Raw genomic sequence first — 19,243 nt, forward strand, 5'->3', positions numbered from 1 at the left:
GACCATTAGCTTGGATCCTGTAGGTGGAGTTCACACCCCACTGATAATGGTCTCTATCAGTTGAGCCAAGGAACAGGCCAAACTGATCTGTGATATCCAAAGTTAGGCTGCCATCCTGTATCTAGGATCCGCCCATCTTGCCACATGTGTACCCCCAATCCCTCCTCTTCCTATTGCATGGATACTCCTAGATCACCCCCTCCCATTACTGTATTACCTATAGCACAACCCCTTCCTGTGATGTTTGTCCCCACCTGTGATTAGGGGGCTTGCATGTCCCCAGAGAATATAAAAAGCCTGGGCTAGCATTAAAATCTCTCTCTCCCTCCACGTGGACCACCAAGCGGGGCTGAGGTGAGCATGCTACCATGAATTGTGTCTGACTCCATTTATTTCAATACTTCTCTTCTATCTCTCATGCTCTCTATAACTTTACTATGATCTTTACTTATTATCACTGTACAATTGCGCCTACCAGCCCTATAATAATGTGTTAGGGACTGGCTTCCCCTGACAGCCAAAGCAACTAATTTTACCACAAAAACTGCATTTAAAAAATGTGCCGAAAAGCTTGGCTTATACTCAGGTATATACGATACATTTTATCGGGACAGACCAGACCCCTGGAGAAGGACATCATCCTTGGTCAAGCAGGACAAAAGAGGAAGCCCTTCAAGGAGGTGGTTGGGACGATGGCTGCATCCACCTGCGGGAAGAGAGCCAAGTCTGCGAGCCTGGCACGGGTCTGGACAGCTTTGTTCTGCTGTATGTCAGGTCACGACGATTCGGAATCAATCCCATGGCACCTAACCAAAACCACCTGTAGAGAAACAGCTAACCAGGTGCTTCTCCCAAGGAGCTGGTGGGTGACCTCAAACCACCAACCTTGTCACTAGCAGCTCAGTGCTTAACCATTTTTGCCACCAGTGCTCCTTGGGACCCCGGCTGGACTCTGGGCCAGTTCTGAGTCATGGCTGGCGACCCTGAGTTGTGATTTTGCGGTTTCCATTGCACGAGGGCTTAAAAGAAGACGCACTTGCTGTGGATAAAGAGAGCAGCCGGGTCCAGAATCCACGTTGAACTTGAAAAGCTGCCTTTTCTCACAGCCAGTCCTCCGACCTCGATGCAGACCTAACCATTTACTCTAAAGGAGACGTTCTTCTCTCATAGGCCAGGAAGCTGCAGGACCTCCCAATCTCCTCCCAGCAGAGCTTTCTACTAGGACAAACAGACGCAAGCTGTGACAGATCTCCAGGTTATCAATGAAGCGTTGCCACGGCATTGCTGCTGGGTGCCGCTGCCAGGTGGGCTCTGACTTCGAGTGACCCGTGTGCAACCGAAGGAGACGCCGCCCAGTCCTGGGCGCCATCCTCACAAGTGTTATGTTTGAGCCTGTCGCTGCAGCCGCTGTGTCGATCCATCTCAGGGACAGCCCTCCCCTCTCCCACTACCACTCCACTTTACCGAGCAGGATGTCCTTGTACAGGGACCGGTCTCTCCTGAGAACACGGCCAAAGTCCGTGAGATGAAGGCTCTCCTTCTTACTTCTAAGGAGCTGCATTTCTTCCCAAGACAGATCTCTTTGCTCTCTTGGCAGTCCATGGTACTTTCTGTATTCTTCGCCAGCCTCATAATTCAAATACATCGATTCTTCTTTTCAGTGGAGCCCCAGGAATAGATATCATTGAGAAAAGACTCTTCATAGCAGCTTACCAAAAAAAGAGAAAAAATGTCCCAAGACCATCCTCTAATAAATTGGTGAGCATGAGTACCTGCAATTATGTACCCAAACTATTCATGTAAGCTCACATACATAGTATCCAGCCACTAAAACCAAACTAAACCTATTTAACTAAAACTTTGTATCTTTACAAGCATTATGAAAATGACACTGGGGGACACAGGAAATTAACAAAAATGGAAGTTGACAATATTCAGCATTGTCAAGGACACGACACAAAGCAGGTCATGTATCAAGAATTCTCCATGTGTGGGGGAGTGGGGGAGGGGGAAATGAGGAGCTGATGCCAGGGGCTCAAGTAGAAAGCAAATGTTTTGAGAATGATGATGGCAACAAATGTACAAAAGTGCTTGACACAATGGATGTATATATGGATTGTGATAAGAACTGTTCAAGCTCCTAATAAAATGATTTTTTTTAAAAGCATTCTTCATGTTTTCTCATGATCCATTGCCATTGAGCTCATTCTGACTCATAACAACAGTGCAGAACTGGCCCCTTGAGTTCCCAAGGCTATAAATCTTTACAGGAGTAGAAAGCCTCATCTTTCTCCCATTGGGAAGCTGGTGAGTTTGAAATGCTGACCTTCCAGTTATCAGACCAGTGCATAACCCACTACTTCACCACGACTCCTTGGTTACTTTGCCAAGTATGATGTAAGCTCTCTGCTGACTACAAGTGCAAAGCATGCTATTAACTTAGCCCTGCTCACACCTCTCTCCAGGTGTTAGACTGGGTTGACTAGAGAAACAAATCCAGAGACACTCAGATTTGTGTAAGAGAGAACTTCATATCAAAGAGCAATTGTACATTGAGAAAACATCCAGCCCAGTCCAGATCAAGTCCATAAGTCCAATATTAGCCTATAAGTTTGATACTAGTCCATAAATTCTTTAGACTCATGCAGCACATGCAACGATGACAAATGCAGGAAGAATCTCCAGGGCTCTAGCTACCATCAGGCATGCCTCCATGTGGCTTGTCAACAGGAATGTGAAGCAGAGAGAGAGAGTGGGTCTGGTCTCCAGTGAGCCATTTATCTTTGTTGTGCCTACAAATGAGGTCATCAAGCTGTGACATGATTGACAGGCTAAATCCCACCCCTTCACTCTTTTTTTCCCCAAAGTGCTTAACAGACTCCTTTTATTTATAATAAATCATTTTATTGGGGGCTCTTACAGCTCTTATAGCAATCCATACATCCACCCATATCAAGCACATTTACATATGTTGCCATCATTTCCAAAAAGTTTTCTTTCTACTTGAGCCCTTGGTATCAGCTCCTCTTTTCACTCCTCCCCGCCCCCATACTACCTCATGAACCCTTGATAATTTAGAAATAATTTTATTTTCATGTTTTTCACCATCCACTGCCTCCCTTCACCCATGTCCTGTTGTTCATCACCGTGTAGTGGTCAGGAGAGGGGGGATGTATGTTGATCATTGTGATCCGTTCCCCTTTTCCCCTTCTCCCTCCACCTTCACCTTACCCTCATGGTATCACTACTCTCATTACTGGTCCTGAGGGATCCACCCCTTCACTCTTAATACCATCAAGTTGACAGATTATATAACTACCACACTCAGGTATCCTGTTTATATAGATGATGATGGTTTTGCAACTTTTCGTTCCTGATTCAACCATATAAAAATGTTTTTTCCTCATTGTTTGGAAAAGTGCAGGCATTTTCACCCCATGAAGCAAGTGACTTCCCAGTCTCGATCGCCTCTGTCCCTCGATAAACAGCTACCCTGAAATCATGGAACAAGAAGACACGAGTAAAGTCCTTGGCCTCTGCATATTGCTTTTAATGAACGTATGCTCTCATTACTGCTGCCTGCCTATCAAGTTTGTGGGTAGATGAGAGATATTAGAGTTATTGCTTTGTGTTTAATATAACTTTTTTAATTGCTCTGTTTTACTCATATGGCATTATGGTCTGTAAAAGTGCTTATGTTTGCCTACAGGTTGTATGACACCTGTTTTTCCCTAATATTGTCAATTTCCCACTCCAGGTAATAATTCTGGAAAGGATGTACTGTGCTCCCGTGAGGGCTACATATTCCTATGTAGAGGATCAGGATATTCAAAAGAAAAAAAACCCAAACCCAACTCCTGAACCTTATGCCTTGGCATTGCTGTGTCTGCCTGGTTTTAAAACAATACGCCAATGTACCTTGGGGCATTCAGGTGTCCCACTTAAACTGGTTACTATTGTTTGGTGCTGTTGAATTGGCTTCAACTCATAGTGGCCCATGCACTGCAGAATGGAGCACTGCGGGTCCTGCACCGTCCTCACAATTGTTCTTATGTTTGAATCTAGCTTGGTAGCCATGGTATCCACTCACCTTGTTGAAGGTCTTCTTCCTTTTCTTGGACCTTCTACTTGCCCAGCATGATGTCCTTCTCCAGGGACTGGTCCCTCCTAATAACATGTCCCAAACATATCTGACAAGATCTCAAAATTCTCCCTTCTAAAGAGCATTGCGTCTGCACTTCATCCAAGGCAGATGTGTTATTTTCCCTGGTTCCTTCAATACGCTTCACCAACACATACTTCAAATATATCAGCTCTTCTGTGGTCTTCCTCGTTCACTGTTCAACGCTCACTTGCATATGGAGGGACTGACAATGCCATGGCTTGGGTCAGGTGTACCTCAGTCCTCAACATGACCTGCTTGCTCTTTTTGCGCGACAGATTTGTCCAATGCAATACATTTTATTTCTTGTCTGCTGCTTCCATGTGTGTTGATTGTGGATCCAAGTAAAACACAATCCTTGACAACTTTAGTCTTTTCTGGATTTATCACGATATTGTCTCTCAGTGCAGCTATGAGGATTTGACAGCTTATACCCAAAGAGTCTTGATACACAGCATTATCAACACATCTTTCCAATGGACCGCAAGAAATAGTATCATCGAGACAGCAATTCTACAGCAGGCTGCCTCCAATACTTGTCTGCACTGTCCTGTCATGGACTGAAGAGTACAAACGTTTCGACAAGCTGATGAAGGACTGGGAGCAGGCACTCTCGCCTTTGCCAAGAATTCTGACCAATTGACTGCAAGAGAGCCGTATTTGTACCGATTACCAAGAAAGGGGACCCAACAGGATGCAGAAAGTATCCAACAGTATCATCAATATCAAAAATTCTGCAGATCATTCAACAATGCAAATACATTGACCAGGAGCTGCTAGAAATCCTAGCTGGACTCAGAAGAGGACATGGCACTAGGGATGTCACTGCTGATGTCAGGTGGATCTCGGCTAAAAGCGGAGATAAGCAAAACGATGTTTGTGTTTCAACGACTGTGCAAAGGCATCCCACTGTGTGCGTCAGAAACTCTGGACAGCATGAATGAGAACGGGAATTCCAGGACACTGCAGTGTGTTCATACAGAGCCTGTACACGAATCCAGAGGTAGTGGTTCCACAGAACAAGGGAATACTGAGTGGCTTAAAATCAGGAAAGGTATACGTCAGGGTTGCATCCTTTGACCATACGTATTCCATCTCTATGCTGGGCAGATAATACAGAGGTTGGACAATATAAAGAACTTGGCATCGGCATAGGAGGAAGGCTTATGAACAAGCTGCGATGTGCAGATGACACAACCTAGTTTGCTGAAAGGGACGAAGACTTGAAACACTGGCTGGTAAAGATCAAGGGCTGAAACTCAATGTCAAGAAATCCCAAATGCTCCAAACGGTGGCGACAGGGAGCATCATAATAAACCTAGAAAAGATGTAAGTTGCCAAGCATTTTTCATCTGCCTTGGATCCACCATCAATGCTCTTGAAAGCAGCAGTGGGGAAACCAAATGACTCACCTCATTGCCTTTCAGACGGTCATGATTCTGTAACTGTTAGGTCCTGTTCCTCCAGTACACAGGTTTCTTCCTCATTGTCTGGTGGAACTGTGGCTTTTCCTCTGTGCATTTGGACAGCTTCCTGATCAGGACCATCTTGACCCCTCCATATCCCTGACATCACTCGTCAGCAGAGCAGATGCCATTCTAGGATCCCGTGGTCAGAGAGAAAAACCAATAGCGGATCTTGGTTTCATTGTGGGGTTTTCTTATCCTCAAAACCAAATACTGACTTTAAAGAAACCTCTCCAAAATGAATCTTCCTTTGCCCAAAATTACAAATCCCTTCTTTCCTGTTGAAGCAGGGCTTATGAAATTTAAATCTGGAAAAACTCTATAAGGGTGGAGCTAGGAGCCTGGTCATGTAGTAGTTACTGTTGGGCTACTAACTGCAAGGTCAGCAGTTCAAAACCACAGCTGCTCCACAGAAGAAAGACGAGGCTTTCTACTGTGAAGAGTTACAGTCTAAGAAAGTCCAAGGGGCCCTGTGACCCTGTCCTTCAGGCATCCTAAGAGTCGGCATTGATTCATTGACAGTGAGTTTGGTTTGGGATCTGGGTGGAGGACCTGAGACCTCTTGTGACCTGATACCTGGTGATCTCAGAAAAAATGGCGAGGGGAGGCCTCAGTCACTCATGTAAAGATCAGCCAAGAGTTCTCTCCCTACCATCGAGTTGACTCCAACTCATAGCGACCTTATAGAACAGGTAGAACCCTCTCTGTGGATTTCTGAGACTGTCACTCTTGATGGGAGTAGAGAGCATCTTCCTCCCACAAAGCGACGGGTAGTTTCCTCCTGCTGACCTTTCCGACTGCAGCCCAATGCATAACCACTAAGCCACCAGGGCTCTGTCTTCTCTATTGCTCCCTTCTTGGGAAAAGCTCACTGCTTAACCCATTGCACCACCCATGCTACCTGCACAGGGTTGGCAGTTCAAATCCACCAGCCGCTCTGTGGCTCATCGGCTCTCTGCTCCCATAAAAATCCATCCTCAAAAAAAAAAAAAAAATCCATCCTCTTGGGAACCCTAAGGAGTAGTAGTTAAGTAGTTCCACTTTGTGCTAGAGTCTGAATTGACCCCAATGGCGGCGGGTTTGGTTGCATACTATGTCACCTGATGCAACTAGCCATTTGCTTGTTCCGGGATGAAAATGGCCTTCACATACGCATACAGAAAAACTGCTCAGAGTAAACCTTACGTCTATTATTTTGAACGTCGTTAACTGGCTCTTCCAGGGCCTTCCTAGAAAGGCCTGTCGCCTCGCTGGCAAAAGGGATAAACCCTGACCGAGGGTGTGTGGAAGAACAAAGATAAGTAGATCTCGAGATAGAACGAATCAAAGCCAGGGCTGGTACATTCCAGCCCCCGAGACTGATGCACCTTGGTTTCCATAGCAGCTGCACCCGGAAGACCGAAGCGCGTCCTCCCGGCGGCCCGTGGGTCGAGGAAGGCCGGGCCCGCGACCTGATTGGATGGCTCAGCGTGGGGCGGGGCCTCCGGAGCGCAGGCTTCCGGCGGTTCCTCCTCTGTTGCCAGGGGAAACGGCCGCTAGGAGGCGGAAGGAGCCGAGGCGCAGTGCGTGCCCGGCCGCCGCGCGGGGAGAATGGCGCCCTCGGGGCCCGGTCGGGGCTGGTGCCCGTGCCCCGAGGTGCCGTCCGCCACCTTCTTCACGGCGCTGCTCTCGCTGCTGGTGTCCGGGCCCCGCCTGTTCCTGCTGCAGCCGCCCCTGGCGCCCTCGGGGCTCTCGCTGCGGTCGGAGGCGCTGCGCAACTGGCAAGGTGAGCCGAGGCGGCCCCGGCCCGGACCCCTGCGGAGCCTCCTTCCTCCGACTCGGCCCGTTCGGGCTCCGTCCTCACCCCCGCCTCCGTCCACGGCGCGTCTCTAGTCCCTTCCAGGCGAACTGTGTCCCCTTCCCGGGCCCCGCTTTGCTTCGTGCGACAGCCAACCAGGTTCATTCATCCGTGCCCACTGTCCAAGCAGCAGCATTTTCCTCCGCCCCCTCCTTTTTCACCTGCGCATCTCCAGCTCCAGGCCTGCACCCTGAGTCTCCCACCGTCGTCAGAGCCCCTGAGCGTTTCAGTGCGACCCCCCTGGGCATCCTGTGCTCTTGACCCTTACCCTGTCTTCTCTTTCATTGTCTTCATTCTGACTAATCGCCAGTTAATAAAAGAGAGCTGGCTTCGGCCATTGGAGGGGGCGTGTGTTTTCTCGGGGGCGGGGGAATCTGTAGACCGATTTAAGTCTAAATATCGGATATTAAAAGCCAGGTCCTCGGTTTTGTTTTTGTTTTTTGGTGAATGTCCTCATTCTTCTTTGGAGAGGAAAATGGAGAATTCCGACAGCGTTGGGGGTTTTGCAGAGCACTCTCGCGCGCATTCATTTCATTCATTTTCCCACGATCCCTCACCATAGGGCTTAGGCTTGCCCATTTGTAGGTGAAGAGACTGAAACGGAAGGCAGAGCATCTCAGAACTGCGAAGGCGTGCACCTGAGACCAGAACCCGGATCTTCCATTTTGTCATGTGGTGTTTGGGAACCAAGCATCCACAAAGCAGAAATATTGGCTTCCTGAATATTTTTTTACCTGGCTACCAAGAGCCCACTAGGAAACCTAGTGGCGTAGTGGTTCCGAGTTTGGCAGAGATCGGCAAAATAAGTAGTTTGAATCCATCAGCTGATCTGCAGGAGAAAGATTCGCTTTCTGCTCCTATAAAGAGTTAGTCTTTACAAACGCTTTAGTCTGAAGAGTTTCTGTTTTAGAAATACTCAACCAATACTGAGCCTTTCAGGGGTGTCTTAGGGTACAAAAGAGACTACATTTTGAATATAATTTAAAGTGGACATTAAGTCTTGAAAAAGACAAAAACCGACACATCAACGGGAGGAAGTAGGCCACCAACACGAGGTTGAAATTGCGTCCACGAGTGTGTGGTCATACAGCACATTAAGAAAGGGCATGGGAGGACATGTTCTTAGCAGGCAGAAGTCCCGACTGAGTCCCTGTCACAAAAGCCTGATTGGTGGCAGATCAATATATCACAGTTACAGGTGGGTCTAAAGGAACAGGCCATGATTGGATAGGTAGAAGGACTTACAAGGTTGATCCGGGACCTTCCAGCCATAGCAGTCGGGGACTCTTCGATGCCCTATACCTTCCCCAATATGGTGATGGCCATCAGGGACACGCCTAGGGAAGCCCCTAAGGCGCTGCCCCTCCCTGGGCTGGCCAGAGACAGGTGGAGGCAATCCACTCGCCAAGACACGCTGCCCGAGAGCAAGAGTATCCTATGTGGGGACTCTGCAAATGGATTTGGGGCTGTCTCCGCCATCCATCAACCCTTCTGCAAACTAGGGTGCTCAGGATTTAAGCTCTAACATAGGGGTCACTGAGCTGAGGTATGTGGGGCAGAGCCTGCCTCTGGGAAGACCCAGATGTCACACGCCCCCCTTAACTGATCTGCCTTTTTCCTTTAGTTAGCAGCTTGTGGGGCACCAGTACGCGCACACTGAGACAAAGAGCTAAGCAAAAGTTGTATTTAAGGATGGAGTAGATAGAGATGCCTCAAAAAAGAAATGAAGCGTTGGGTCATGGCCGGTCTGCTTCCCCCACCCTCCTCTCCCCCCTTGATAAGATATGCCTGCCCTGCTCAGGGGGCGCTGTGTATCTCAGGAGCTGTGAAGGACACCATAGGCGTCGATAAGCCAGGCTTCAGATCCCTCCTATCTGGCTAACGGTTCATGTTTTTAAGGACAGGGTCAAAGGTGGGGGTTGCGGCCCTGCAGGTGGCCAGCCCCTGATTTGCTCAGTCCACCCTGGGGTCTCCTCATTTTCTTTCCATTTTATCTCAGCTGTGGCTCCATGGCAGGATGTCCGAAATCTGTCTCAGGTTCCAGCTGTGTGTCAAGAAACCTCACCCAGTGTCCTCCAGGGCCCGGCCTCAAGGCCAAGATGCTTACCACAGCTGCCTTCTCGGGCCATTGTTCATTCTCTTACCAAAAAGAAGTCCCTCTTGGGTCTCTCTCAACATGGAGAAGGTGGGGACTGAGCAGGCCTTTACCTTGCCTGAACTCTGCCGGCCAGGATGTGGTAGAGCCAAGACTTAGAGGCTCTCAAGTCCAGTGGTATTGCCACTTCTTCAGTCCCCTGAGTGTGTGTATTGGCTCTGCTGCGGGGAAGCCGGGAAACGTCACCACCGTCTGCTTGCCCCGGAGCCTTGCTCCACCAGGGAGACTGCATAAGCACTCCTCCAGAAAGACTTCTGTGAGCGGTTCCTAACCCCGAGAGCTGCCCCACGACAGATTCACAGCCCCGCTTTTCTTCTCCAAACAGCCCCTATGGAAAGAGGGCAGGAGTAGAGCACAGGAAGCCTGCCCACAGTTACAGGGACTCGCCTGCGCAGTCCGCCCGATGCTGCCACAGTTCAGTAACCCCCAGGCTGCCCGGTGAGGTAGGTCAGTGTTGAAACCGCAACAAGGATTCCTTTGCCCCCCCCTCCCTACGTGGGGGTCAGTCACCCACAACACTTGCTCCCGGTCTGGGAAAGAGGGATTAGACGTGCACGCTTCTGCTCTGAGCTCTGGGTCCCTAGTGCTTTTCACTGCCTCCAGGAGCCCAGGGGTCGTCCTGGTTACCCACCCGTTGCGCTGCGATCCGAAAGGTCAGCAGTTTGGGACCACTAGCCGCTCCGAGCGTGAACAAAAGATGGAACTTTCGATTCCCAGTAACAGTCTAGGAAGGTCAAGGGGCAGTTCTACCCTGTCCTATAGAGTCGCTAGGAGTCAGCATCGACGTGCTGGCAGGGAGTGTTTGGTTTGGGTTTTTGTGCTCTGTCACGGGGTTCCTCCCTCCTCTTTGGGTGGGTTAGACCCTAGCTCGTCCTCAGTGGAGCAGCCTACGCTCGGGCCACTAACTGCGTGCCCTCTTCAGTTTACAGGCTGGTGACCTACATCTTTGTCTACGAGAACCCGGTCTCCCTGCTCTGCGGTGCGCTCATCATCTGGCGCTTTGCGGGCAATTTCGAGAGAAGCGTGGGCACCGTCCGCCACTGCTTCTTCACCCTGGTCTTCACCGTCATCGCCGCCATCATCTACCTGTCCTGCGAGTCCCTGTCCTCGCTCACCAAGCTGGGGGAGGTGGAGGACGCCAGAGGTTTCACGCCGGTGGCTTTTGCAATGTTGGGAGTCAGCTCGGTCCGCTCTCGGATGCGACGTACCCTGGTGTTCGGGGTGATGGTGCCTTCTGTGCTGATCCCCTGGTTTCTCCTGGGCGCCTCGTGGCTCATTCCCCAGACGTCCTTCCTCAGTCACCTCTGTGGGCTCGTCATTGGGCTGACGTGTATCCTTCCGTGGAGAGGGTTGTAGAAGGACCGCCTGCTGGGGCTTCAGCGTGAGGGTCCGGCCCTCCAGGGCACCAGAGCCCTGGGCTGAGTTGTGTGGAGGCAGCCTGGGTTCTGGTGTCACATGGCCTTCAGTCATCGATTCTCAGTCTGTGGATCGAGACCCTTTGAGGGTCAAACGACCCTTTCCCAGGGGTCGCCCGGTTCCTAACAGTAGCAAAATGACAGTGATGGAAGTAGCAACAAAAATCATTTCGTGGTTTGGGGAGTGGTGTTTTCACCACAACACGAGGAACGGTGTGAAAGGGTCGCGGCATCAGGAAGGTTGAGAACCTCTGCCTCACGGGGTTCACCTCCCCTCTCTGGACGAGGGTTGCCTCATCAGGGTAGCTAGCTGTCTAGCCACACTGACTTAGCATTGCCAGTTAGTGAGAGAGCCTGATGATGTCGTGGTTGTTTTGTCGTCGTCGTTTTCCTTGCAAACTTGAGGTATACCCCCAGCTTTTGACGACTCGAGGCTGAGATGCCCAAGTTTAACCTAGAGAAGTTGTTGGTGAGAGGCGTAGGCCTTGGGTTTGTCAGTGCAGTTTGTTTTTTCCTTAGGAAACAAATGAAGACAAGAGAGGCTTTGGCCCTGTGGGGAGTCATAAATGAAAAACCGAGGACAAGGCGTAGAGTGTTTGTGAAAATTTCCTGACAAGGGAAATAAACTTGTAAAATACAAAGTGGGCTGTTTGCTCCAGACTGAGAATTGGTAATGGTGGTGGTTAAAAAAGGTGCCGTCATGAAATCTCTTCTAGCCTTTGACTCCGAGTTAATGGAAGGAGTCCTGGCAGCCTTGGCAGGTAAGCATTAGACTGCTAACCGCAAGGTCTGCAGTTCAAGCCCACCAGCTGCTCCTCGGAAGAACGTTGAGACTCTTCTATAAAGATTTGAGCCTATGTAGGTCCACAATGAGTTGGAATTCGACTTGATGGCAGTGGGTGTGGTTTTTTGTGTTTAGTGAGTTAATAATGGTAATGGTGGATAAATAGGGGTGAGAGGTTGTATAAACTTTCTTTTAATTTCATCTCCTTTGTTGTAAATTTTTTATTTTCTAATGTAAATAGTTAGGGACCTATAAACTTCTCTACATGCACTTTTGCTTCATCCCACAAATTGTGATCAGTTGTGTTTGTATTGTCAGTCCATCTACAATATGTTATCATTTTCTTTGTGATTTCCATCCCCCACTTGATCCACATGCTATTTATAAGTGAATTTCATAATGTCTATAGTTTCAGTGATTTCTCCAGATTTGTTTTTGTTACTGGTATTTGAGTTCATTTCATGTGGTCAGAGAACATTCTTGGCAAAATTGCGGCCCTTTCAAATTGTTTCTAGCCAGGCAGTTGCTGTAGCCTAGTGAACATTCTGTGTGTACACGCGTTCTATACTAGGCGGAGAAAGACTCTTCTCTGTGTGTCAAATAGGCCTGGTTTGCACTTGAATACTGACTTAAAGGTTGGCAGTTCAAACCCAGGTAACCTCACAGAAGATAGGCCTAACCCTCTGCGCTCTTAAAGATTACAGCCAAGAAAACCCTGGGCACGCTGTACTCTGCAGGCACGGGACTGCCGTGAAGCATTGACTGCACAGCAGTGTGTTTGGGTGGGTTTGAATAGTTCAGGTGTTGACGTTGACGTTGCTCACTTTTTCTATGCCCCTGTAATTGCCCTGTCAATTACTGTGGGAGGACTGTTGAGCGATCCAGCAAACTGTAAATTTGTCTATTTTTGCTTTCGCTTCTTGTATCTTGAAGTTCTCTCAAATGCATACACATTTAGGCAATTCATCTTGGTAACTGACCCATTTGTTAAGAATTCACCCATTAAATCTCACAATATTCTTTCCCCTGAAATCCGTGTTGTCTTTATTAATAGTCCACCCCGCTGCCTTTCGTAGTGCTTACTTGATGTTTTCTTCACCCTTACATGTTTTAATATACTTGTGTAATTGCTTTTAAAGTGTGTTTTTTTTTTAAATTTTAACAATTTATTGGGGCTCATACAATTCTTTTCACCGTTCATATATATACATACATCAATTGTATAAAGCACATCTGTACAGTCTTTGCCCTAATCATTTTTTTTCTCTTTTCTTCTTTTACATTTTATTAGGGACTCATACAACTCTTACCACAATCCATACATATACATACATCAATTGTATAAAGCACATCCATACATTCCCTGCCCCAATCATTCTCAAGGCATTTGCTCTCCACTTAAGCCGCTTGCATCAGGTCCTCTTTTTTTTCTCCTCCTCCCTTAAAGTGTGTTTTTTGTCAATAGCAAATAGTTGACTTTCCGGGCCGAAAAGCTCCGCCTTTCAAATTGTGCTGCACTCCTGTACATTGAGTGTAATTGTGGAGGTTGTTGGGGGTGAGTCTGCCAGCTTTCAGTTATTTTCCCTTTGTGCCAAACGTTCTTTGTTGTTTTTATCTTTTTTTTTCACATTGAGAATTAGTATTTAATTTTACCTCCCGTTTGCATGTTAACTTTTTTTTAATGGTTACCATAGGGTTTACAAAATTTAGCTATCACAGACTGCTTTCAGGTTATATAGAATGAAAGAGAGACCTCAAGCAGCCAAAGCAATTTGAAAGAACAACACAGCAGCAGACCTCTCCATTCCTAACTTCAAAATGCATTTCACAGCTGTAGTAATCAAAACAGCCTGATACTGGTTTAATGACAGGCACACGGCACAATGGATCAGAATTGAAAATCCGGGAAAAAATCCAAGTATCTCCGGTGAGCTGATATTCGACAAGGGAGCCTCATTCATGTCATGGGGAAGGAACAGTCTCTTGAGCACACGGTGCTGGTGACACTGGGCTTTCTACTTATGAAACGGAAGCAAGAGCAGTCCCTCTTGCTTCACACAAAACCACCCCAGGGTTTATCATCATTAGCAACCGACACTAATGAACAGGGGAAACAAATCCTACAGGGAGGCAAAGAAGACACATTACACACAAGGAACAGTGAGATTGATGACTGATTTCTCATCAGGAAAGAAGCCAGACAGAAGACACCAAAAAGCCAGCTTTTTAAAGGGAGTCTGATGTGTTCAGGAAGGCTACATTTTTCACAGTTCGTGATGTGATATCATGTTCAGATCATCATAAGCTTAAAAGCCATCTTCACTCCCATAGCTGAACAAAAACTGTTAAGAAACTGATGCCAGACATGGAGAAACTTGGATTGATACAAAGGAATGGAGTGACCTGGAACTAGCAGATAATGTGGGTAAACATCTGGTTGTTTTAAAAGTGAGACATACGAAAACAAAGCCATAGCTGAAAGTTTCAAACAAAAGTAGTAATGTATATTACGAGGTTTAGGACTCAAGTAGGCATAAAATATACTTGAAAACAAGAGCAAGAAGGATGAAAGAAGGAACTTATCAATATCAGTGGTATAGTATCATTTGAAGATTTCCTATATTTCTGAAAAGAGTGCTGTTGGCATTTTGATCAGGACTGCTTTGTAGCTGTATATTGCCTTGAGGAGTAATGACATCTCGACTGTATCAACTCTTCCAATCCATGTGTACACTGAGCGTCTTTCCATCGATGTAGGTTGTCTTTCGTTTTTCTCAGCAGTGCTTTATAATTTCTAGTGTATAAATCTTTCACACATCCCGGGTAGAAATTCATTTCTAGATATTTCATTTTCTTTCTTTTTGATATTTCATTTTCTTAGGTGGGAGTAAGTGGAATTGTTTCTCTTCCTCTCCGATTGATCTCTGCCGCTTTATAGAAACTCAGCAGCTTTATGTTGACCTTGCTAAACTCTCTTCTAGTGGTTCTAGATGCTTTTTAGTAGACAGATTCTTTAGAATAAGTCTGGGAGTCTCCTTTTGTGTGTGTGTGTGTGGGGGGGGGGTCGCATCCTCTAGCCATCTCCTGTTTTACTTAATGTGCCTGCCCCAGACGGCCTGACCTACTGCTATTCCATCGACCTCTCTGAGCGAGTAGCATTGAAGCTGGACCAGAAGTTCCCCTTCAGCCTGATGAGGAAGATATCGGTGTTCAAGTATGTCTCGGGGTCTTCAGCTGAAAGAAGGGCAGCCCAGAACCGGAAGTAAGTTACAGAACTCTCGAATCTTGTTTCTAGAGCGAGGCCAGCGCCTGTAGAGACATGGCTTGTTCGCTGCTGGGAGGGATGGAGGGTTGGCGTATGGGCAGCCCTAAGCCCAGTCTAAAACTCCGTGCCCAGTTGTTTTTCCGGGCCTGCTGAATTCCACCCCAGTGCATCATGACCGATAAGGACCGGGGGAAGGAAGGCTTCTGCAGACACTTGAGTGTCCTCAGTGACTGCGGGCAGACTGTGAGAGGGAGTCATCCTAGCATTGGTAAACACTCGGGACTGACAAGCATGCTTTACAGGTCGGCTTGGGCTTTGACCAGGCGCACAAATAGTCCACGCCGCTGACTGGGTCGCTCAGGAAGCACCACAGCCTCCAGGACCCAAGGGGCAGGGTTTGCTTGGCCACCCCTTAAGATGAGGTGAGATTGCTTGTTAGCCAGACCTGTTCATACTCCCAGGTGGACAGGGCTTGGCAGCTGCCAGAGCTCTTGTGGCCTCGCCACTTCATTGTATGGAGCCGGCTCTGAGAGGACAGGTGTCCCTCTTCAGGGGTCCGGAATCTGGAAAGCCAGGGCCAGAGCAAGGGTCTCCCATCACACCCTCTCTGCTGTGTGCCATCTGCCTTTCATGACGTTTCATGATCCTCACAGGCTTTGTCCTGGCTTAGATTCTCAACCCAGAGCTTGGACTTCCTTCCGCAGGCCCTCCCAAAGCAGGATTTCCCTGGGAAGTCAAGAGCCCCACCACGCTGATCAGACCTCAGGAGCTGAGCTCACTGGCAGGGATTCCTTGTCACATGCACCAGGAAGTGGGCGCGCCCGGCCTCTGTGAGCTCGGGAAATGAGAACAAACAAATGCACACTCACTCATTTTGCTTGGAGTCCGTGGTTCCCGCTCTCTATGCCAGGGGCCTTCACAAAGTTCACGAGAAAATGGAATGGAAAGGTAATGGAAGTTTTCCATGAGTTTTAAAATCCGATTTGTAACTGCAATGTGTGCCCCTAAGTCAAACAGCACTGGTGCTAGCATGTGGTCTCCGTGTCTGGAATTGAAAATTAGGCACAGGAGCAGAGGACAAAAGCCTTGAGAAGAGGTCTTCATTCAGAGTCCCCGCCAGGTGTGTTTACCGTAGCCTTTAAACCTCAGCCTAGACAACTTGTCACAGCGGCTTCTTGGGTCCCGCCCGCCCGCCCGCTGGGAGTTCGACTGTGAGGTCTCATTCCTGAGAATGAGGGCTAGTCGAAAAGTATTGCTATAAAGCCCCCGACCCCCTTGTCAAGCAAAGACTAGCATACAAATGTGAGGCTGTTAGGTTTCCCAGGGTCTCTTCCATCCCGTGTATATACTACTCCAGGTGGGTTTCCATCTCTCCCCACTGCCCCAGAAGAACTCTTCACTCTCCGTCTGCACCATGTCAAACGGGCATCTGGGCATCTTCAGGGGAGTCAGATCATCTGCTTTTCACATGTTCTTTGAGATTGGATGACAAACAGGATGTCTAAAGGGGCAAGATGGGGGCTGTAGGATGGGGGTAATGTTTCCAAGGAGGTTCTCGGAAGACAACCTCAAAGGATGAGCAGGTGCCTTGTGATGGGAAACCATTTCTTTGACACAGTGTTCCTGGCTTTGTCTTTTTTCCCCTCACTAATGCAGTTTTCAGTTCCCTTAAAATGTCTTCTAGATCTCCTATGATCATTTCCCATCACCTTCGAGGAAACCCACCAAGCTGATAAACCCTGAGAATGAGTGCCATGGCCCGCAGAGCCGACGCTCTGCCCAGTAGATCCCTCAGGAACCCCTGTGCTGATGGGGCCCTTCCTTCAGGTCACCTGAGGAGACAAAGACAGGTGTTAAACTGAGGACCTGCCTGTGGCCATCACCTGCCAGTCACAGGGCCCTGTTAACACCCATTTTGTTGGAAATCAACGTGTTTGTGTGTGTGTGTGTGTGTGTGTGTGTGAAGTGGTGGGGGAGGGGCCTGGCACCCTAACAGCAGTGCTTTTGCACTTGCCCTCATTTTTGCTGTGCCTCCCAGTTTTACCTTTCAGGTTTCTCTTCAAGTCATAGGTATAAAAAAATCACACCAGACAAGCCCAAGGACCAAGCCCCGAGTCTATTCCCTGAGCTGGCCACAGGTACCCTGTTGGCTGCGATCTGACCCCTGCCTCTCCACCTGGTATATAGATGAGCCCTCCAGCAGACCCCATGATAGGCTCCATGTCCACCACACTGCTGACCTGTTCTGTGGCCTTGAGCGATTCCTTTGCTCCGCGAGCATCTCTTTTCTTTATGGTTGTGTTAGACAGGGTGCTCTCGAGAAACAGAGCCAGGACACTAATAATTTTATATATATTTAGATAGATAACATAAAGAAACAGTTAATCTATAAAACACTACTAATGGCTCAGTACAACTCACTCCCGTGAGATAGCTAGTACACCGGCAGTCCTTCAAGTCTTGAGGGCCGCGGGGTAGTCCTCCGTGGAGCAGTTCAGGCTATCCGGGCACAGGCAGCAAACAGCAAGCAGGTCACCAACAGTCAGCCAGATGACAGGGTCCGACAGTCCTCAGCTCAAGAGATGTACCTTCCAGTAGTGTGGCAGAGCAAGTCTTGAAGGAACCTCTAGTTACGGTGACACAGTCCACGGGTAGGTGCCCCACAGGTAGTGTGGCTTGCGAATGGAGGCACAGAACGAGCAAGGCAGATGATCAAAGAGCAAGAGAGAGAGGCGAGGCTCTGCGAGCTATTTACCTCTCCACCCTTCATTGGCCTGTTGGCACCACAGACCCACCTATCAGTAGGTGGATTTTCTGCCCTCTGGGTCATGGGAACTAGTCATAGAAAATGCCAACAGCAGACACAAGATGGGGGGAGGGGTGCAGCATGACAGCCTTGTGTGCCTTGGCATGACCTGCTGAATTTTCTCTCTCTATTCCAGGCTGAATCCTGTGCCCGGCTCCTATCCTACACAGAGCTGCCACCCTCACCTGTCCCCAAGCCACCCTGTCACCCAAATGCAGCACACGAATGGCCAGAAACTGTCCCCGTGGCCAACCCGCACTCCTGGGCACGCTCCCTCCCTGCCTCCGTACCAGCCTGCTTCGGGCCTCTGTTACGTACAGAACCATTTTGGCGCAGCACCTAACTCCTCCGCTGTCTACCCAGCCTCAGCGGGTGCCTCCCTTGGGCCCCAGGCCCATGCCCCCCTCAGCTGCCCCGGCACAGTGTATTCTGGGTCCCTGAATACCCCAGGGTCTACTGGCACCAAGGAGTCCTCAAGGGTCCCGATTCCCTGAGAATTTCTAGGGAAGTTACCTCACCTCTTGGCTTTTGAAATAGGTCTTCTGCAAGTTCAGAATTTTTTTTGGATTTACAAACCACACTATTTATTGAAGACCTCTCTATGTGCCAGGCTCTGTGCTGAGTGCTGTGGTAAACGTCACCCTGTTTTCGTCTCATTTATCCTGTGACCACGTGGCGGCGTTCAGTTTCTTGTCCCCAGTTTACAGATGAAGAGAGGAAGGCTAGTCGGTGGCTAGACTGGGCCGTGAGCGCTGGGGCCAGAGCTGTTCCCCACCGCCAGGCTGTCGGTGACCCAGCGGCGGGCCCCGGCGAGACTTCTCCTTCCTGTCATTGTTGGCAGAGCTTGGTCAGTGAGGGCCGCGTGTCTGTGTATGTGTCTGCTCTACAGCTGTTCCCAGCTGGTGGCTTGGTTCTCCCAGCCTGTGTAGTGCATTGTCAGGTTCCTCCCCTGCAGCCGCCCCTACCCCAATTCTGCCACCCTGGAAGTGGGGAGCCGGACCCTGTGAACTGCAGCGTGCGAGGGGTCCTGGCATGTTGATGACCGTTGTATAAAAACTGCCTCTGACCTGCCTGTGGAGTTTGGTGTCTTTGTGGCTTGGCTGGGGCCTGGGTGGTGTGGGCAGGTGTCCTGGGCAGTGAAGCAAAGGAAAGGCGTGTCTGCCAGGGCCCAGTCCAGAAACCCACCCGCCCTCCATGGGTCATTGTGGGGCTCCACGATGGGGCCAGGTGACCAAAGGTCCCACAGGAAGGCAACCCAGAAATTGGCAGAGCTTGGGAGCTGGGACCACAGGAAGTGGTGTGGACTCCTGGCAGGACCTCACTCCCAAGAAGGGACGTTGCCGTGGCAGAGAG

The 19,243-nt window shown here is 49.0% G+C and overlaps 1 protein-coding gene across 1 annotated transcript; it reads left to right on the plus strand.

Moving 5' to 3' along the window:
• The first annotated feature begins 7,157 nt into the window (after nucleotides 1-7,157).
• Nucleotides 7,158-18,961, plus strand: RHBDD2 (rhomboid domain containing 2). Its single transcript, XM_075564879.1, has 4 exons — nucleotides 7,158-7,393; nucleotides 10,543-10,950; nucleotides 14,931-15,081; nucleotides 18,027-18,961. Exons 1-4 carry the CDS (start codon nucleotides 7,219-7,221, stop codon nucleotides 18,382-18,384), a joined length of 1,092 nt encoding a protein of 363 aa, XP_075420994.1. The 5' UTR covers nucleotides 7,158-7,218; the 3' UTR covers nucleotides 18,385-18,961.
• Nucleotides 18,962-19,243: the final 282 nt, after the last annotated feature.

The sequence above is a fragment of the Tenrec ecaudatus genome, chromosome 12 (assembly GCF_050624435.1).
Source record: "Tenrec ecaudatus isolate mTenEca1 chromosome 12, mTenEca1.hap1, whole genome shotgun sequence".
NCBI classification, from domain to species: domain Eukaryota; kingdom Metazoa; phylum Chordata; class Mammalia; order Afrosoricida; family Tenrecidae; genus Tenrec; species Tenrec ecaudatus.

Coding starts and splice junctions, on each gene's coding strand:
- RHBDD2 (XM_075564879.1), top strand. CDS start 7,219: ATGGCGCCCTCGGGGCCCGGTCGGGGCTGGTGCCCGTGCCCCGAGGTG. Junction 7,394..10,542: donor GGCGCTGCGCAACTGGCAAG/GTGAGCCGAGGC, acceptor TGCCCTCTTCAG/TTTACAGGCTGGTGACCTAC. Junction 10,951..14,930: donor GCTCGTCATTGGGCTGACGT/GTATCCTTCCGT, acceptor TGCCTGCCCCAG/ACGGCCTGACCTACTGCTAT.